General features: G+C 43.0%; 1 protein-coding gene across 10 annotated transcripts in view; it reads left to right on the forward strand.

Moving 5' to 3' along the window:
• LOC101166919 (dynactin subunit 1) overlaps positions 1-22,567 on the forward strand; it is a 59,337-nt gene that overhangs the window by 13,743 nt on the left and 23,027 nt on the right. For 3 of the 10 annotated variants that reach the window (XM_023951329.1, XM_023951330.1, XM_023951332.1), the window contains exons 3-4: positions 11,734-11,812; positions 14,495-14,526. In XM_023951329.1, coding sequence (XP_023807097.1) covers positions 11,734-11,812; positions 14,495-14,526 — 111 coding nt within the window. Of the gene's footprint in view, positions 1-11,733; positions 11,813-14,494; positions 14,527-15,536; positions 15,558-21,474; positions 21,826-22,567 lie in introns of those variants that run through there. The other 7 variants (XM_023951323.1, XM_023951324.1, XM_023951325.1 and 4 more) reach the window with 4 other exon arrangements.

The raw sequence follows: 22,567 nt of genomic DNA on the forward strand, positions 1-22,567 counted from the left end.
CAAAGGCGACTGCTTAGCCACAGATGTTGAGCCACAGCAGGAAAACACCAGGAACATGCAGGACGAGCAGAGTCACGTCTGTCTGCAAGGACAAATCTTTGCTTTCCTTTCAGCTCCAACTGTGACACACATGACTCTAGAAGACCAGGATTATTGTTAACATGTATAAAAATAAATATTAACATATAAAACGAAATTCTAAATATGTACATCTGATATTTATATGAAAATCCTTTTAAGATTGTTAAAAATAGCTCAGATTTAAATAATACATGTAAATTATTCATTTTTGTTCATACATTTATTAAACAAATTGGAAAAACAATGGCTGCATTACATTTTAGAACAATAATTTCAACTCAAGTAAACTTAACAGACTGTCCTGTCGCTGTTCCTCCCTTCTAGCCCTTTCCTCCTCTCTCTTCTGGGTCTTTAACATAAACCTTTAACCCAGTACGACAACGATTAACCGTTTATTAAAATGAAGTCAAATCTGATCATGTGTCTCTACCCATCTGGCACGAGCTAGCTTGAAAACAAACAGGCTATCTTTCTCCATCCGCAAATGGATCGGATTTTCCTCATCCTCGTCTGTCCCTACATATATGAACACATTTAAAACATGTGTTAATAACTTGTGACTACGGTTAGAAGTCACTGCTTTTTGATGTAATATCTAGCGTTTGTTTTTAGCCTTCGGCGCTAATTCGCGTTAGCGTTAGCTTTAGCATTACTAAAATTGATGAGCTTCAAAACAATCTAGGTTGTTGATTGAGGAATATAACATATTAAACACATCATCTTAAGTATTTACAAATATATTTTACAACAGATACTGGATATTTTTTAATATACTTACACGTTTCGTTGGTTTTCCTTGCGCAACCGGCTGCCATTTTCGAATGATTCAGATGAATGATTATCTCGCGATAATCAGCCAACTTCCGTTTCTACTGAAATGCCTTCCGTTTCTGTCGAAAATTTCAGTAGTGTGTGTGAGAGGATTTCAGTAGTGTGTGTGAGAGGATTTCAGTAGTGTGTGTGAGAGGATTTCAGTAGTGTGTGTGAGAGGATTTCAGTAGTGTGTGTGAGAGGATTTCAGTAGTGTGTGTGAGAGGATTTCAGTAGTGTGTGTGAGAGGATTTCAGTAGTGTGTGTGAGAGGATTTCAGTAGTGTGTGTGAGAGCATTTCACATGTGTATGTGAGAGCATTTTCAGTAGTGTGTGTGAGAGCATTTCACATGTGTATGTGAGAGCATTTTCAGTAGTGTGTGTGAGAGCATTTCACATGTGTATGTGAGAGATTTCACATGTGTATGTGAGAGATTTCACATGTGTATGTGAATGAATACATTTTCAGTTGTATGTATACAAGCATTTCACTAGTGTGTGTAAGAGATTTCACATGTGTATGTGAATGCTAATTCTGAATAATGTCCTACACGGCACCTCATATCCAAATGGTGCTTTTAAGGCTGCCTCCACCAGCTCTGGACCAATTGGAGGCCACACCCTTCTCAGCACCACACCTGCAAATAATCATAGACATACAAACAAAGATCCACAAAACACAGAAGTCCCACTCTGATACAAAAATACACAAAACACAGAACAAACAAACAAAACAAAATCAAATACGGCCACAGCCGTAACACCCCCCTACCCAAGATAAAACTTCTTTCAAAAAGAAGTTGTTACCCTAAGTAAAGCGCACACACACACACACAGTGGTAGCTCTCACAGCACACCACACAAACTAATTGACCACATAAGACACATCACACAAACTCAGGTCGCGTACACCTCTGGGCACGCGACCGTCCACTCGGGACGCGTACCCCTCTAGGCATGCGACCGTCAAACTCGGGGTGGGTGCCCCTCTGAACACGCACCCGTCAACTCGGGGTGCGCGCCCCGCAGAACACGCACCCGTCAACTCGGGGTGCGCGCCCCGCAGAACACGCACCCGTCAACTCGGGGTGCGCGCCCCGCAGAACACGCACCCGTCAACTCGGGGTGCGCGCCCCGCAGAACACGCACCTGGCAAACTCGGGGTGCACGCCCCACAAGACACGCACCCGTCAACTCGGGGTGCGCGCCCCGCAGAACACGCACCCGGCAAACTCGGGGTGCACGCCCCACAAGACACGCACCCGTCAACTCGAGGTGCGCATCCCGCAAAACACGCACCCGTCAACTAGGGGTGCGCGCCCCGCAAGACACGCACCCGTCAAAACTAGTCTTTAACTAGTCACACAAAACAAACTAGTCAAAATTAACTACACAACTAATGTGGTGCACCAAACAAAATTCAACACAAGTTTGGTTAACAGTTTGTGTCCTACGAAATGTTGGCAATGTGCTTAAGCACTGACTTCAAAGGTTTTGGTCAGGACACACAGGCCTTAATGCACTCAAAAAGTGCCAATACAAATTCAAAGTGACTTAATCAAGAGCGCGGTGTTTACTCACACTGGATGGGCAGTAGAGCTCCTCCGTGGCAACCCCAGTCTGGAACACAAGAGTTGGGTCTGCTCCCCCCTTAACCAGCTATGGCAGCAGGAACCACAGTACCTGCCTCCGCCCGAGAGGGGTTAGTAGCATTGGCAACAGCTGCAGCAGCCTGCACTCCCACACCATCGCCTACACCACCTCCAACTGATGCCTCCAGCCAAAGTCTGCCTGAGGGTTGGAGCACTCCTGCTCAGACAACAACTGCCCTTTAAAAATGCTCTTGTTCCCAAAGCCAACAGAACACCAACTACAAAGGCCAATGTTATGGTCCACAAAGATAAACGGCCAACCAAGTCTAAAAAGTGAAGCAAAAACTGTTAACCAATGCCTCCAAATGGAATCAAAACTGAACAAAAACCCACATCCCGGAACCCGGGAAAATCTTTGCAATAAATTAATATTGTCATTCAGCAGTCAACGTATTCCTCAATTAACTTGTTTTAGACCATCACACATGATTATCTTATATTTTTCATTTATTAATTTTTTAATTAACCATTGTGCTATCCAAGGCACTTTACCATTGGGAGTTGGGTAATCTAGACCCACAGTGCTCTGACCCTTTATTCTTCAATGATCTGTGATCTTCACTGGTGTCCATGGATTACATGAAATCTTTCCACCTTTGTCATGGTAGGGAGAACACGTCAATGTGAGGGTGGGGTCACCTAAGATAGCACAAGGGTTAAAACTGTTTTTGTATCACTACCCCTCTAATGCGCAACATGGGTACAAAATGACCCACATTCATTTTCTATGTTATTTCTCATATGGGTCAGTATTTACACAACATAACTTTGAAATAAATTACATTTAATCATTTATTCCTCCATATATGTTCAAAATGTCTTGTTTTTTTGTGCCTCTTGAGCACCATGCATTATAACAAAGCGGTGGATGACAACAGTCAGAAGAAGAAACCAGAAGTGATCCAGTACTATAACAAATCAAAATGAGGTGTGGACACAATTGATCAAATGATCAGAAACTATTCATGCCAGTGGAGAACACAGAGGTGGCCCATGGTAGAGGGCTGTATTGGGATTGGGCCAACCCAAATCTCGCGGGATTGGGCGGTTTGAATTGTGCTGCGGGCAGGAGGCAAAAAAAAACCCTGCGGGATCAGTGCTGCCATGAATACCTCATGAATATATATTAGCGTACTACATTAGGCTGTGCGGCTGTTGGATTCTTATGTACTAAAGCTCCGTGAAGGCACCAGGTAGAGACGCCCAATGGCCTCTGTCATCTAACCTGTTGTTGGGGGTGTGCAACGCCCCGCCCCGCCTCTTACTAAGAGTGTGCTTCAGGCCGTCTGTCTGCGCGCGCACACACGCACAATTTTAACCGAAAAGGATTTGTGAAATATATTTAATAATTAAGTTGCAAATTACACAAAAGAGGAATGCATGAAAAGATGAGGCTTTAGTAAAATCAATACAAATACGTGTTGTTCCTGCGGGACGGGAGACGATACAAAATCAATGCATCTCTATTACTGTGCGGGACTAAATTCTATGAGTTTTGCGGGTGCGGGCGGGAGTGGACATACATATTGCGGGTGCGGGCGGGAGTGTAACGCATACGTTGCGGGAGCGGGCGGGATTGGTCAGAAATTCAGCGGATGCGGGTGGGAGCGGGATGAAGAAAATAGTCCCTCTTCAAATGCCACATTTGAAGAGGCACATTGAGGGCACACCCCAACTCCAAAAGCATGTTTGGGCAGCAGTGGCTCAGGTGGTTGAGCAAGTCAGCCAATGATCGGAGGATCGGTGGTTTAATCCCTGCTCTCCCCCAGTCAACTGTCGTGTCCTTGGGCAAGACACTTCACCCTCCTTGCCTCCATTGTAGCTCCACTGGTGTGTGAATGAGCATGAATGATCCCGGTGATGGTCAGAGGGACCATAGGTGCCAAATGGCCGCTACACCTATGTCAGTCTGCCCCAGGGCAGCTGTGGCTACAACAGTAGCTACATGAATGAAGAGTGAATCAATAATGGACATATTGTAAGAACTTTGAGCGCGTGTAAAAGTGCAGATTAATTCAATCCATTATTATTAGTATTTTCAAGCAATGGGAAAATGTGGGTTTAAAAAACAAACAGAGCCACCATCCAGCCTGAAGAGAGCATCAGACAGGAGGGTCAAAGGAAGAGGAAGATGTGTGCGATCTGCCAAGTTTCCTAAGACAGAAAAGTCAAAAAGCTGGTGTTCTCACTGCACCAGATCTTTGTGCAGAGAACAAATATCACATTATAATTTGTGAGCATGTAAAAACGAAGGTCGCAAATAGTTAAACAGATATTTGACAGCAGTTTAAAGTTGTTAAAATACTGATACCATTCAGATTATTAGACATGTTATGTTGTCAGAAGTATGCGTTACAAAATAAAAATAACCATGTTTCAATTAAAGAAATAAATGTTTGGCCCAACTCAGTGCAAAAATATTACCGTACTTCAAATCAAATGTTATTATAATAGTATTAAGTAATTTGATTAAAATCACACTTGAATGACTGGGTCGTTTTTGATCAGTGGATGTAAATTTGTTGTAAAAACCATTATTATCCATTAAGTATGAAAGGAACAATGTAAATAGTATTCTGGGTTAATAAAAAGCAAGATATGTAATGAATACTTGGAATATTCACCAGAAATAAATATGTATATTTTAAAAGATACTACAAAATAAAAACTCAGCCATCATAAACTTACATAGAAAATGAATGCGGGTCACTTTAGACCCATGTTGCGTATTAGAGGGGGTGTGGATGTGTTGCGCATCAAAGGGTTAAGTTGGCATTCACATTCTTTTCGTTTGGCATTCACATTCTTTTCGTCTGGCATAAGGCTCCGTACAATTCCATGAGACGAGATTTCCATAAAACTTTTGGGTAATAACTACCCCCAACACCAAAGATCATCAAGGATGAAGAAAATGTAAATGTATAATCAGTGTGTAATAAGATGAAGTATGCTTCGGCGGCATTCCATATTCAGACTTACAAGTATGACTGCTATGTGTGACCCGGCACCTTTGACCGTACGGCCGCTCCTGTTCGAGTATAGGGCCACGAAGGGAACACACTATCTAGTGGAACTGCTATGTGTGACCCGGCACCTTTGACGGTTGGGCCGCTCCCATTCGAGTACAGCGCTATGAAGGGAACATACTACCTAGATAAAAGAGAAAAGAGCCAAGAAAATTTAACATAGAGCCCATGTCCGCAAAACGCTGTAGGGAAGTAATATTTGAACCACCATGGACCAACCTGTAAGATAACACTAACTTAACATCCAATCCGATGCTTCCACTTGCATACAATGACATGCTTAAGTAACATCGATTAATTCAATGCTTCCATTGAACAAATGAGCTTACCGGCAATAAACCTTTTTCCATCGGGCATAATTATACGAGCTTAGTAACATCTATTAATTCGAAGTTTCTTTCTAAGAATTAAGAACGAGCTTAACAGCCATAATTTCGATGCTTCCATCTGGCATAGAATACAAGCTTAAGAAACCTCCAAATTTGAGCTCCCTTGCATACTATAATACAAACTTAAGAACATCCTAAATTTAAGGCTTCCACCTGGCAAATATAGTTTTCAAACATCTAAATCCAAGAATTTACATTCATTCTGCCGTGAACATATTGGTTGATTCAGATCAAAAGTCTCATTGGAACGCAGAGGGGGTCCACCTCCCCATCACTTTCAGTGCAAAAATAGGTACGTGGAGTGCAGTCGTCGTTGTGGCACCAGAACAAGGAGAGCAGGGGCAATGATATCATCCGCCGGAAACAGAAGTGCTGACCGGGGAGTTGGGGGTCGCAGGCTCAGGAAGCGATGCATAGATAAAGAAAAAGCAGTATTAGTCTTGGCAATGTATATATATATATATATATATATATATATATATATATATATATACATAACTTAGAAACTGATCAGTTTTTAGAATGCATGAGACAAAGGGAATAAGAGTGCTTTTAAAAAACAAATCGGAGAAAGTGAAATCAAGTAGTGAGTTTAAGGAGAAGGTCCTATTTTTGTATTCATCGCACTATAGAAAACCACCAGAACCATGGATTCTAACAGAGAATCGACAGTGAAATATGGCACCTGCAAGTAATCTTAACACCAAAAAAAACATTATATATGCACCAATGGTAAGAGAAGTAATCTTTGTCATTTCCGGAGGGACGCACCTTCAGAAAGCCATCAAGGAGCAGGGGAATGGAAGGGTATCCAAGGAGCAAGGAGATTCGTAGATGAGGAAGGTCGACATCTCACGTAGCAATGGACAGCAGCTCGGCTGGATTTGATGCTTTGTTCTTGATATCTGTGGTTCTCAAATAGATGGACAACAAGAGCACAGATAACTTAAATATTACTTAGCAAAGGGGTGTCTGGATACTGCGAAAGAAGAACAAATGAGATCGTTGAGGGATCGTAGGTTTTGATAATATTTTAGCTGGGCTGAACTTCATGCATTTCAGAGGCAGATGACAACAAGTCTCTAAATGGATAGGGTCATCTGCTTGAAAACAGGGCAGACTGAGGACTGGTTTGCGACACAAATTTTTACTCTTGGAACTGAAGCTAGAGAGTGTCAGTGATATAGTTTCTACAGCCAGGATAAAATTAGCTCGTAATGTAAAGTTATTTAACACTAGACCATGTCAAACGATGACGCATATAACTATTTATCATCGCACTTCTTAAAACACAATCTTTGAAATAATCCACGGCTAAATTCTCTCAGAACCACATGATCCATGAATGACCATCAGAGCTGTAGATTTGGGTTAACGACCTAAATTTCCGGCGGCCGGACATTCATAAACCAGTCTTCATAAAAAATGTCCCCAAAACCAATGGAGGCGCAGTCTCAGAAAACAAGTGGAGGGAGACCGAAGACCTGAAACAGTCATCGTCATAACAAAACCACTCCCAGCATCGAGAAGTAGAGAACAGAAAGCAAGACTGAAACATCCAGAACAGGAGGAACACGGAGGTCCAGGACTGAACTACCCAGAACAAAAAAACAAGATAACGGATGACCATGGGGAATAATGCACATAGCAAAATTCAGGTGGTCCAACGGCGACAAATTCTTATTTATACAACCAAAGATCAAATAAACGATGTGCTGCAAAAACGCGAGGGATGACATAGTGGCAGAGAGGCATGCATGCATCAATAAACCAGAGATCCACGGCAGAAATTAATCCAGATGGTCGGACGACCATACGTCTTACTTAAATAAAGCGGAAACCTAGATTCGAAAACAAGTCGCGACCACGGAGTCGCAAAAGACCGGTAACAAGGAGGAAAATAGAACACCGAGAAAACATCGAGAAGATGCAAAACAAAGGGGTGCCCATAGGATTACACCAAGTCCAGCGCAGGGCTTCCGAGAAATGAAGTAAAAAACATGACTGATACGACAGCCGAAAGGTAAACTGCTACATAACACTTTGAGCGCCACCTAAGCCAGAAGACGCCACTGGGAGGGATGGAGAGGCAGAACAGTAGGAACATCAACAAATCCGCCTCCCCAGCCATGCACTGCGTCCGGTGAAATAATCATGGAGATGGCAAGGTCAGCCGAAGTGCAAAAACAAAAACCGGAAGGATCACGAGGAATTAAGGCCCGTTCTCACTGGGACGAATTTCGCCGGCAATTTTCGCCGACGTTTAACGCCTCGCGACTAAACAAAGGGCACCAATGAGAGTGTGCACACCGACGCGAAAAAACGTTAGTTTTTTTTTTTTGACGCCTCGCGTCGAAATCTATTCGACCAATGAGAATGGCGCTTTTGCACACGTGTCTGGAGCTTCTGAAGTTACAGTTAAACACGACTTGGGGGCGCTCAAACACAAAACTGCCTTGCTGAGCACACATACCAGCGAAGAAGATAGACGCCAAGTAGCGTCTACACTGCCGCGAAGAAATAATGACGGACATTCTAAAATATCCCCGAACCAAGCACCAGTTGGAGCTACTGGTGCTTGAAATATTCATGTTTTCTTTGTATGATTCTGACAAGCGCGTAAATACTTGCTCTTTTCTTCTGATTGAAAAGCAACTTTAAGAAGCGTAAAGTTGCGCAGCGCCACCTTGTGTACAGGAGTATTTCTGTTTACATTAGGCGCCATCTAATGTCAGGGAATGAAATTGCATGTTCGCTCGGCTCATCGTCAGCGAAAATCGCCTGGGTGTGAACACAAAAAACGTGGCGAAAAACGCTGGCGAATAACGCCTGGCGAATATTCGTCCTGGTGTTTACGGGCCTTTAGGCTGCTGATGCCCAAAATGGATGAACCGAGGCGCCGACAGTTGTCACATAATCGCGTCAAACATTAAAACGTCCGAGTGGCCACCTTAGGGCTGACTCAAAAAACGGGAAAAAATGGGGCCCTGGAAAGAGTCCATCATAAAGCCCCCAACAAACCAGCCATAAATAAACCAACCAGAGAGAAAATAACAAAATATCTGTGAGGTTGAGAAGACAGGGCCACGTACAAAACTGACACATTCATAAGGGGGCTGAAGTTAGTTCCCTGAAGGCAAGGGCAGGACCCATGGGGAACACAGAACAGGGTGGCTGTCCACAACCAGCCGGCCCCAAGGGAGAAACGGTGGAGCAGAACCAGACATGTGAGCATGCAGTCGTGACGACACAAGGTTTCTGTCTCCGGACCGAATTAAAATGAGAAAAGCAGCCACAGATGCTGCATAAAGAGACCAACGATAAGTAAAATGTCCACAGATGGGACAGGTCCATAGATGACCAATCCAAAATGCAGGTTAACTATTAAATGTACACGGCTTTAACAGAAAAGAAACAAAAACATAGACCCACCACAACAAGGCCAGCACAGAATGAACCAGGTTTTTAAGAAAATGCACTAGGTACTTTTAACAAAAAGAACTGCAAATCCCAGGGTCCTTAGGGGCGTGACGTCACCGATGAGCGGGTCGAGCAGGAACCAGAAAGAGCCACAACTCGGAAAAACCTCAACACAGAAGCACGAAAGATGGCAGCACGCCGCTCACCAAGAGATTCCGGTGATCACGGCACTCAAGAAGGCCAATACATCTACCGATGGAACGCCACTGACAACCCGAATACTGCAGGATGCTCCCTCTGCAGATACTCGCTGGAGAACCGCGGCAGCGAAAGATGAGCCGGGGGCCGAGACACCACCTGTTGAACAGCTGAAAAAAGGAGGGACAGACGCGGGGAGACGGACGCTCCCACACCAGAAGAAGGGGGATCATCAATCCGAAAAGAACGGGGGGAAGACATCATGACGCTGAAAATGAGAAGGGAACAGCGAGCGTGGAGAACCGGCGACAAATGCAGCGCTTGCAGTAAAGGAAGAGAGTGAAAAACTGCCCACCTGGACTTAAATAGGATGCTAAACAGGTGAGTTGATTAACTGAACTGCCCTAGGGGAGTAAACGAGTAAAACACTTCTAGAGTAATCTGCCTGAAAGGTGACCAAGGTCGCTCATTTGGTCACCTACAAACAAGCAAGATTTCTGACTAACAGAACTGTGACTTCTTCTGTAAGAGAATCCTCTGTCCTCCACTCCTTACCTGCATTAATGGCACCTGTTTGAACTGTCCACTACCTCAAACAGTCACACTCCAAACTCCACTAAAATATAACTTTTTGGTAAGAACTCTATTCGTCGTGTTTGGAGGAGAAAGAATACTGAGTTGTATCCAAAGAACACCATACCTACTGTAAAGCATGGGGGTGGATTCATCATGCTTTGCGTCTGTTTTTCATCAAAGGGATCAGGACGACTGATCCATTTAAAGGAAAGAATGAATGGGGCCATGAATCCTCAGATTTTATGTGAAAACCTCCTTCCATCAGCCAGGGCACTGAAGGTGAAACGTGGCTAAGAAGCATTTCAATGTTCTGGAGTGGCCTAGTCAGTCTCTAGAACCCAACCCCACAGAAAATCTTTGTAGGGAGGCAAAAGTTTGTGTTGCCCAGCAACAGCCCCAAAACATCACTGCTCTAAAGGAGATCAGCATGGAGGAATGGGCCAAAATTCCAACAACAGTTTGTGAAAACCTTATGAAGACTAATACTGCATTCATACTGGACGTGACCCGCGTCGAGTGGTGTATATTTTTAATGTTGAGTCAATCTACAGAAGTGATCTGAGGTCCTGTGATGCGATTTGGGCATGGGTGGAGCACGGCGAAGTATAGGCGCGTCAACCAAACAAGGACTCAGCTTTAAGCATGTGACATTTTCAGTGACTTGATCAAAGGGTAGAAAAATAAATCCAATATGGCTGCTCAATGCGAGGATTTTTGTCCTGAACTTCCATCCATTTTCTGAACCCGCTGGGGCCACGGGGTTGCCCGAGATTGCCCCAGTTGGTTTGCTACAGTTTTTCATTTTGACTTTTCCCCTCTCGGATTAATGCTCAAACTGGGGCACAGACGGAAGTAACGTTTGAAACAGCCGTGACCCAGGAGCAGCTCCCACTGCAGGAGTGAAGTGCACTGGAAGAGACTGAAGGATCTGGTGAACCCAGACACGGCAACGTGCCTACTTGCACCTCAGTAGAGCTCTGGAAAACGTATAAACCCAAGCTCCTTCCTCAACATCATCCATGTTTTCCGTGATGTGGCAATGAATGAAGCCCAGAAAAAACACTATACCCAACTATTGTAAGCCACCAACTGGTGGCTGACTAAATACATTGTTGGACCGATGTATTTCCTGCAGCAGTCATGGACAGCAAGACCACATTGTTTTTACAGTTCGTCGTTCTTACTGAGCATTACGGCTAGCACTTTTAGCAATATTAGCATTGTTAGCTTAATTAACATCTTGAGCAATGTGTTTTTCTGAGATAGTTGATGGTGCACTTAGCACTTTAAGCAACATTAACATTCTTGGCATTAAAAAAAAGGATTAGCAAGAAAATGTTTTTAAAAAAAAGGTAACAGAGCAAGAATGGTAATCCTGCCAAGTACAATGACTAAGTGTTGGCTGTTTATTTCTCCATAGAAGTCTACAGGATTTTGGCTTCTTAGAACCAATGGGTACTTCCTGTTTGGAACTCAACGAGGGAGGAGTTTCTCAGTCCAGTTCCCTCATATAGTGAATAAGCTGAACCATCACTGAGTCTGTCTGCAAGTTTCAAGTGACTTTTTATCTGTACATATCAGATCCAGCTGGTGGATGACACTGCCGACACCACATCTCCAGATACTCCTGAACCAAGTTCCAGCAGGGTCCTCAAAAAAGGTGAGAGCCCTAATGTGATAATGTGACCCGTGATTCAAATGAGCAATCTGCCAAATTTTAAAGTTTACCAAACATATTTTACAGTCTTTAAGCCAATGTGCTGAAAACATTAGTCCAGACACGAGAGCTTAGAAAAAAGTAGCATATTCTTGAATCATTACACTAGAGCAGGGGTCGGCAACCCATGGCTCCGGAGCCTCATGTGGCTCTTTCATTCTTTTGTTGTGGCTCCCTGTGACTTTGGATAAAATAATGAGTATTTTATAATCATTAAATTTTATTTTAGTTTTTTCATCTGCTGGCTCCGTACGAAGCGCGTACCACGTCAAAACCAGCTTCCTAAATGAGCTCGTATTTATCGGGCGAGAACTGCAGAGCTGATAGCAGGAGGACACACGCGGTCCGGAGTGATCTTCTGCCGGGAACTTGACGAGCTGCGGGGCAGAGAGCAACAGATGACAGAGAGTTTGCGCCAGCGTTGCCAGATAGAGTCACAGTTTTCCAGCCCAAAAGTCATCTGAAAACCGCGAGACCCAGCCAAAAACCGCCCAACATAACTTTTGTTGATGGTTTTTTTCGCACTGGACTGATTTATCAAAATAAAAGATTTTTTCTAAATAAAAGATAGTTCAGACTAATAATAAAATGTGTACACTATTGAATATTTCTTCAGCAGGCCGCCTTCTTCCATTCATTGCTTAACCCGCTCTATCCCCGCTATAACCTGCATCCGGCTCTTTCATCCTTGTGCTGCTCTGGAGCGACTATCCCGACTACCGTATTTTGCGCTCTCTGTGTAGGACACACTGAGGAGCGCGGGGGGAAACAACTCTCAGCTGCAGAGGATGTGAACAGGTGAACAGGTAGAGAGGAAAAGCAGGTAAAGAGGCGGAGGAGGGGCTTTGGCTTCAAACTCTGTCAGAGAGATGCAAACACGGGCGTCAGATTGAAACGCAGCTTTCCCTGCAGGAGTTGAAGCAGAGACTTTCTCTGGGATGATTTTATGAACTCAAAAATGGAAACATGATTACCAAGTAGAACTCTTCAAAATAATAATCCTGATCTCTCCACATTCTCAGTGTCTACCATGCATTCACAAACACATCGCTCCATGTAGCGATCAGACCAGAACTTCAGCTGGTGGCTCCTCCCAACGCGGCCGCGGTATCATCCTTTTAAGAACAAAATGTGCATTTGCAGTGATGTATGTTTAAGAGGATGTCCGATTGGCCAATCTACATGTCAATCAAGTCCCGTACTTCTCAGTGAGGATTTTGATTGGCTGGTGGATTTTTAAGAAGTACTTTTTTTTATCTTTTCTGGCCCGCGATCTACACTCATGTCCTTGAAGATCAACATAATGAGCACCCTTGATATAATATTATAATATATACATGCATAATATATATAATGATGTCAAAACGGGTTGTGGCTCCGGGTGCTTTCTTTTCATTAGGGGCGGTCCCAAATGGCTCTTTGAGTAAAAAAGGTTGCCGACCCCTGCACTAGAGGATCAATGATCATTTAAACCACAGATCCTCTCACAGATGTATGGTCATTACAGTTGACCTTATAACAATGACCCAGATCAATTGTTTCAGTGTCATAGGTGTGGATTGTGTGCTCCCTGTCCCACATGGTAGGGAAAATTCAGGAAAAACACTTCAGACACACACACAAAAAAAAACAAAGAAAAAGATCTTAGCTGTAAACTGGTTTTAAATACAAAGATTTGAAAAACCCTTATCTTAAAAACCTTTTCTATCATAATAGGAGAACACTCGAACAGCTAAAACCTGAAATAAACTAAAACTTACTGCCACCAACAGAAAATAACTGTTACCAACTGACATGACTGCCACCAAATGACAATAACTGCTACCAACTGAGACAAACTGCCACCAACTGAAAATAACTTTTACCAACTGAAACTAACGGTACCCAACTAAAACAAACTGCCACAATCTAAAACTAATTGTTACCCACTGAAACCGATTGCCTCTAACTGAAAATAACTGTTACCAACTGAAGCCACCTGCCAAAACTTAAACTAACTGTTACAAACTTAAACTCAGCTACCACAAACTGAAAATAACTGTACCCAACTTAAACTAACTGTACCCAATTGAAAATAATTTATCAACTGAAACCAACCGCCACCAACTGAATCAACTGTTCACAATTGAAAATAACTGCCACTGAAAAAACTAAAACTGCCAGCAACTGAAACCAATTGCCACAAACTAAAAATAACTGCCACCAACTAAAACTAACAGTACCCAACTGCCACCAAATGGAACTTACGGTTATTAACTGAAATAACTGTTACTAACTGAAACCAACTACCACCAACTGAAAATAACTATTACTTACACAAAAAAAAAAAACTGCCACAAACGGAACTTAACCATAACCAACACAAACTAACTGTTACCAACTTAAAATTAACTGCCACCAACTGAAACAATTTGTAACGAACTGAAACAAACTTTTACCACCTGAAAATAACTGTTACCAATTGAAACTAACTGTGAATCCCTGAAACTAACTGTAACTACCAGAAAATAAGTGTTACCAACTGAAACTAACTCTTAAATAACTTCAAGAGCTAAACAACTTTTATTAACAGTAAACATAACTACAGACACTTGTTTTCTTTTTTTCTTCTTTTTGTATTTTCAGAGATCTTGGAGACAACCAAGTCTGCCAAACTGGTGAGTATATATCAGATGCATGACTGTCTCAGAACATTCACAGCGCCAACACACTAGTGTGCAGACAATGACATGTTTAGTGCTGTCAGATTAAAATATATAGGAGGAAATGCAAATGATTTCTTATTTAAATCAGATTTTGATTTTTAATTTAAATGTCCAAATTAAATGTTGTGCAGACATCCTTTGGACATTTTTACAGATTACATCAATTAGATCAATACTTGCATTCGTATAATTTAAAGGTCAAGCTCTTAAAGCTTCTTTATTTTATTTAGATCATGGTTTATTATTAATAGCAGTTTGTGCATTGTCCAGCAGAGGACAGTGTTTACCAACAATACCTGCTGCTGTGTGACCCTTAACCCTTGTGCTATCCTAGGCACTTTAACGTTGGGAGTTGGGTCGTGTAGACCCACTAGACAGTGCTCTGAACCTTTTTTCTTCAGTGATTTGTGATCTTCACCGGTGTCCATGGATTACATGAAATCTTTCCACCTTTATCCACCTTTGTCATGGTAGGGATAACACGTCGATGGAAGGGTGGGGTATTAGGATAGCACAAGGGTTAAAATTTTATAAGGAAAATTAAGGGAAAACATGAATGCAAATTTCAGAAAAATATTTGAAAGTAATTGCTTCTGCTTTTGTTTTTCAAAGCTGCTTATTTCTGGTCCTTGAGATCTAGCACACCATCCAGTTTTCTAGTGCTTCCTTTCACCTTTCTGATGAATCGCTGATTCAGTAATTCCATGTTCTGATTGACTAAGCACACCTGATCCTGGTAATCAGCAGCAAAAAGGGTAGACACCGTAAAAACAGGCAGGGTGGTACATCTCAAGAACTACAACTGAGCAGCCCAGATTTAGCTAAAACATTCAAACCCGTGGTACTCTGTAGTACATTCTCCATCGGATAACCCGCACCACACTCTATCACCTCCGGCATGTTATTCTCTGACACACTTTCCCCCTTCCTCTTACCCTCCTATCACCCTCTTGACCACGCAGCGAGGAGTGAAGCTCAGAAAGGTGCTGCATGTTTTATCTGACCTCAGTTCTGTTTTAATGTATGGTAATCGCATTAAACTTTCAAACGTCCACTGTATTGTCACGCTCTGCATGGCAACGGGCCTGCAACTGCATTTTCCAATGATTCCTTGGCGCTCAGGCCTTTTTGTCAAAGGTGACATTAGTGCACACTGTCATCAAAGATTTTAGCTTGCCTTGCTTTCAACTTGCTAAGTTCTGTGTTCCTATAAGCTTGTTTCTGTGGTAATGTATACGCTGACTCTGCGCATATATCTGCCTTTATGCCAACGCTCGTGTCAGCCAATATGTTAGTGCTTATGTTAGCATTGAAGTCTGTTCCTATGTCAGTGCCCATGTTCATCCCCATGTCCATGTCAGCACTCCTGTTGGAATACGTGTCGGCCCTTATGACAATACTCATGTTGGCACTTTCAGTGCGGCACAAAAGTATTTGATTCTGCATGTTGTTTCAGTTAAAATGATTAGTTTGATTTGTGTTGCTGGCGATGACAGAGACAATTTATTTACCTGTAAATCTTCACCAGGTTTTGTGCACAATTTGGCTATTATTTTGGTCCTTTCCTCCATGCACATCTTCTCAATAGCAATCTTTATGGGGCGGCCGTGGTGCAGCGGCAGGGCGGTCGACCCATGATCGTAAGATTACAGGTTCGATTCCCGCCTTGCACGCCCATGTGTCGAAGTGTCCTTGGGCAAGACACTGAACCCCACCTTGCCTCTGGTGGGAGGTTGGCGCCAGTGTTTGGCAGCGGAGCCGTTACCAGTGCGTGAATGTGTGTGTGTGCATGGGTGAATGGGACTGTGACTGTAAAGCGCTTTGGGCCTTCGAAAGAAGGTAGAAAGCGCTATATAAGTATAAGTAAGTATACGCCATTTATGGGTTGTCGCTGGAAAACGCAGACTTTCAACTCCCTCTACAGATTCTCTATTGGATTTAGGTTCAGAGACTGGCTAGAACTCTCCAGAACCTTGAAATGATTTTTTTATGTAGCTGTTCCTTTTTTGCCAGAGTGATGTCTTGGCGTTCATTGTCATGCTGGAAGAACTAGCTATGTTTTATCGTCAATGCTCTTACTGATGGAAGGAGGTTTTTGTCCATAATCTCACCAAACATGACCTTATTCATCCTTCCCTTTACACCGATCAGTCATCCTGTCCCTATTTGAAGAAAAGCAGTTCCAAAAGCATGATGTTACTGTGGTTCCAGTTCTCTTAAGATCATTGACCAGTTCCCCTGTGTAGTTGTGGGCTGTTTCTTCACCATTCTCTCTAGATCATTTGACCGCACTAGGTTAGATCTTGCATGGAGCTCCAAGTGGAGAGAGTTTGTCATCTTGTTTTTCTTGCATTTTCTACTATTTGCTCCAGCAGTTGGTCTCTTCTCCCCAAGCTGGTTGCATATTGTAGATTGATTCATTCCAGTATTGTTCAGGTGAAGGATGTTGTCCTTGGTGTCCTTTGATAGCTCTATTGTCGTGGTGGAAAGATTACAGTCTTACTGTTTAAGGGTATGGACAGGTGTTTTTCATACAGATAACCATTTTTAAACAGGAACCATTAATACAGGAAACGTGGAGGACAGAAGAAATTCTTAAAGAAGAAGAAACAGGTCTGTGAGGGATAGAATTCTTGTTTGTAGGAGATAAATAAGTATTTTCATCATACAAATAAATTCTTTAAAAATCGAACAACAGTCTCTTCACAGATAAAGTGTTTTATGATGAGCGTTACAGTCCTCCTCAGCTGTTTAATTTTGACAAGTGGCAAAATCAATGACTGACAAATACTTGTTTTGCCCCACTGTCTGTCAACACTCGTGTCTGTATTCATGTCCACCTTTATGTCAGCACTCATGTCCACACACTATTTTAGTGCTCATATTTGCCTATATAAAGTGAAATGTTCATCCTCACTTTTGTTGTAAAAGTCAATTCTCTTTTCTGTTGCAAACATGCCCCCACAGCGTCACATGGTGTTTTACATGGGTTGGATCAGGTTATGCTATGTGGGTTGGGAACACAACAGTGACGTGCAGTGAGGTTGATGGCTGGTGAGGCACTGACTCCTCTGGAGTCAGATTTACAATGAAAGAACTAAATATTTCACCATTCATCCAACAGCAGCTAACAGCTTATAAAATACACACAAGAAAATATTTGTCCTGCAGAGAATATTTCTTTTATAGACATGGATAGAACACTCTTCTTGTGTATAAATTATTCATATGTACTGTAAACAAATTAAAGTATACAGATGTGTTCAGCACACATTTGACCCTCAGTAACTATTTCTGGTATTTTTCCAACTTCAAATTCTGGTGCTTTCAGTGTTATCAAATGTTGTCTGTGAAAATGATCATAAAAAATGATTTTACTTACACTACTTCTCCACAAAAATCTCTATGATCTGTAGGAAAAGTCTTCCTTATTTTCCTTTAGTTTATATGAGTTTCTCCCTCTCAATGGAGAAAGATGTCCTTAATCTACGGCACCAGTGTAGCTTCAAAGCAGCTGCCAGCTCATGTCTGCCCCCTGCTGGTGAGGCCAGCCTCACCTAAAGCCTTTTCTGCGGGCCTACAGCAGTGTTTTCAGCGCACGTCTCTGTAACATTGAGCCCTGCAGTCAGACATGAGGCACAGCGCTTCAGAGCCTCACCCGGAGTTTCTGCTCCGTCTGTGATCGTGCAACACTCAAATTCGGCGATTTTAACCTCAGAAACTGTGGAAACTGTGTTGTGTTAACTGAAAATGTATATTTAACACAGATCAGTGTAAAATAATATTTACTTAATTTACCCTTTTCTATTTTATCACGATTATGACAGGTGAGGCTGTGCCTCACTTGTCTCACCTGACCGCGCGTCACTGGAACACAAATGCTGAAACACTGAAAGTTTGTAACCGAGCATTGAAAATAAAGACATATGGAACCATCGGAACTAAAAGCAAGAAGATCTTTGAAGAAAGCCTGATATGTTAGGAAATATGAATCTAATAATAAAAGGGATCAGGAAAAATACGTAGAATTATTTGCGACAGAATTCTTGCTTGAATAATTTTGTAGAAACGTTTATTTAGTTATTTTCTTAGAGACCTGGATCTGCCAACTCTCAGCTGCAACATGTTGCATTTTACAGATAAACACGCGTTCGTGCAGGCATTTCTATCTGTTTGGTAAATGTCAGACTGAGCTGAAGTACGGCTGTACACTATCGATTTCCTGTCAGATGCTATTTGACTCCTGTCTTCTATCATGAGGGGCTTTGAACATGAAGGCGGAGGCTGCTACAACTGCATGGACGCTTTCAGAGGTCATCCAAGGAGCTTTTCAGAGGCTCAAAAGGTTTCTGCCGCATTGGCACCAAACATTATAGTATCACAATGAAATCAAGATCCAGCTGTTGAGTGCAGGTGGTGTCAAGAAGCATCCATCCATCTGGACACATACACAGCATAGGTCCGAAAATTGAAACCTGAGCTACTCCCACTGACTGTGTATGAGAACTGTGTGATCACCCATAGAAAATGATTTACTTCCATTGCCAACCAAATTAAGTTAATTCAGTCACCATTTTTTCAGGTTCTGAACACTGCCGTATTGGAGCCAGAAATTGTCAGTAAGCAGTAATTGGTTCGAGTGGTCTGAGTCAACATTTCTATAGTAACCACTCCCTCCAATCAGGATGGAACCTGTTGGAAGGCCACACCCCTACCAATTGAAAATAAGCTACACAAAATCTGTCAATCAAGCGTTTCAAATGTTCAACGTGAGTAAGTAAAGACTGAACCGGATGATCCAATGATTTCATGTTCCACTGTTTTAAAACTGTACTACTGTGGTGGATTTTATTATGTAGCATTAAAGTGGTTTAAGAAATAAATGTGATGTTTAAGACAGAGACCTTATAAATGTCTAGTAAAGACTAATCCTGAAGGAGATTGGACACTGGATTTGCTAAACTTTCAGTATGTTTTAGAATTTTTTCTTCTAAATTGCTTGAATAAATTCTCTATTTCATTTTTCATTTCTATCTAATTTTAAACGGTATAGCCGTAGATTTTAATTCTCTGAACAGGGAAGACTCCTGTTTTGATTGCAAATATTCTCCATAGATGATCACACGATGGCTGTTCTCCATTTTTAACTCTGTTTGTAGAAAGTAGAACTGCTGCTGAGAACTCTGAGTCTCTTAGTGTCGTCTAGTCTTATTTACCTCTTTTTCTACATCTCACCGCTGATCAAGAGAAAGCTCCAACATTTTCACTCTAGTTTTCTGCTCTTCCTTTTTTGTTACTCAACAGTGTTCCTGCATGAGGCTTTCCTTTGTCATACATAAATGTATGCCATCATGTTCAAAAGTTAACACGATCTAATGGGTCAGGCGGGATTGACCTCTGATTGGAAGATCACAGGTTCAGTTTCCACTCTGCACACTCATGTATTGAAGTGTCCTGTAGCAAGACAATGCTCAGCCATCAGTGTGTAAATGTCTGTGTGAATGGGAATGTGACTGTACCGCACTTTGGGCCTTCTAAGGAAGTAAAGCTCCATATTAGTGTACGCCGTTTACCATTTAATGTGAGACCCAGTAACGCGTGGCTAAGAACTGATACGGAACAAGCATGTAGCTACGTTTATGCAGTGAGAAGGCAGACAAGCTCCTTTGCTGGATTTTCAAAGCCGTGAACGCACAGACCCCTTATGCCTTAGCCACATGCGCCTGTATAAGGGGATCTGCAGGTCTTTGGGTTGTCCGGACCCATAAAGAGTCGTAGAGTGGAGCGGCTGCATCTTAGTAGGAGCGCAGGTGTGTCTCGCAGTTCCCTTGAGGGTTGTTCATCCACCTCATAAAACCAGAAACGTATCCGTTATTCATGTGCTCCCTACGACTTGTCGCCCACAGCTGCCCCTAGAAAAAGATGCCCATGAACATTTTTGCCTCACAGGCTCACCTGGTGGTTTAGGATCTTAAATTTTGTGTGAACCATCTGCATTCATTTGCCCATTTGTAATGGTTGCCACTACAGATGTGTAACAATTCACATTTTTCACCCGTAGACAGTAGGCCTGTATCCAGTTGTAAGAGCTGTTGTGACTAAGCCATCACTCAGAAGTTCCAATGCTTCCTGACCTGAAATGTTGTCATTTTTGTGCTGCTGGAGCTGCAGAAACACTGACTGCTGAGAAACCAGAAACCACATCCATCTCCACCCAGCCCTTCAATATTCACTCTTCTCTTCTCTTATCCTCACTTTCTTTTTCCTCTCTTTCTTCATTTTCCCTTTCTTCTTTCGCTCCTTCCTCTTCCTCTCTGGCTCCACCGTTCCCAGAGCATCATTTAGTCTGTGAGGTGGGGGTGGGTGGAGATATCACTCAAAAATGTGTTTAATAATTGATCAGGACAGATTTCCCAGCATTGCTCTGTAATAGATCCTCCCTCCTCTGTGACTCACAAGTTTGACTTCTTCAATCGCTTGCATTAATCTGGGGGACTGCTTTGATTTCCTCGTGTAGATTTCCCGGGGATGTAGCTACGGGGAAGGGAGGGGGGCACTGGGCTGTCATCAACTGTAAATGAAGATTTCTTTGAAGCAGATGTGTACACAGTTGACATTTTCAGGATTTCACATCTGACTGCCCCCCCCGCACACACACACTCACACACATTTAAAGGAGCCCCCACATGTCTGTCACAGACTTCCCCGACAGCTTTAATCGCATTATTCTGTGTCTGTGTAACTGCGTCACAGACATGCATGCTCTTTTTTGAGGAATCTGGCAGGGTTGCTGGGAGACCAGACCTCGCATCAGTGCTGCCGGTCACCCCCCCATCCCCACCCTGGTTCGCAGAACCAACATGCCGCCTCCCCCTCCCTATTGGTGGATGAGCCACATAGAGGCGGGGAGGGCACGTAGTGATGTAATGCAGGAGCAGGGCTTTGGCTGGGCTGACGCTCCACAATCATGAGTGGGGGGGCAGGTCAGGCAGCTGAGGCGTCTCCTGCAGCAGACCTGATGCTGGATGAACCAGACCAAGACAGAGAGACGGATTCTAAGAGGAAAAGGATGTGAAGGAAGACGATAGTGCAACGAAGAGACTGAGAGGGAGGGCTGGGCGCCCCCCCAGCTGAGGGTCTTCCTGCTCGACTCTGTGTGTGTGTCTGTCTGTGCGGACCGTTTCACCTGTTTCCTCTGTGTGTGCATTTCCTCCTACAAACATGATGAGGCAGACTCCAGCCCCCCGGAAGGTACAGAACTCCCTGTGATCCTCTTTTGCTGCTGCTTCTTCTTCTACTCCTGTCATGGCTTGCTGTTGTGTTGCAGCTGCTGTTATGCTGATGCTTAGCAGGTCTTTCTTTTTTTTGCCGGAATGGCCGTTTTTCCTCTCCTCAGTGACATTCGAGCGCTTCATTTTCTAGACGTTTTATTTCACTTCCTGATTTCTCTTTTGTCATGGCTTGCTGTAAATTGAGCTGTATTATTTTTTTGCCCTCACACCTGAACCCATCTTCAGATGTGGCAGAAAACTATCTGCTTAGGTACCACAGTATTGGCTTTATTTGGGTCTCTGCTCTTATTGGATCCATCTGCTTACTCGGATCTGGCTCTGATCCAATCAGGAACAACATCTTCTTAAAGGGACAGTAGGGGAAACATAGGAGGAAATGTTGCAAAACAATTGGTTTCGAAAAGTCTGCTTAAACACAGAACTTTATGATACCTATGTTGGGGAATATCATGATTGGTGTGATCCTCTGTAGGTGGGACAGAGGAGTTGGAGGTGGAGGTGGGACTGCATCAAAGATCAGCTTCTTGTTTCTATTGTGATGGACAGACTGACAGATGAGGTTAGACAGGAATCTCTGTGAATCAGGATGTTTGCAGATGACATTGTGATCTGTAGTGAGAGCGGGGAGCAGGAGGAGGAACAAAGAGAGGTTTGGGTCTGCTCTGGAAAACAGAAGAATGAAAGTCAGCTGCAGCAACTTT

This window comes from Oryzias latipes, chromosome 22 (assembly GCF_002234675.1).
Source record: "Oryzias latipes chromosome 22, ASM223467v1".
Lineage (NCBI taxonomy): Eukaryota > Metazoa > Chordata > Actinopteri > Beloniformes > Adrianichthyidae > Oryzias > Oryzias latipes.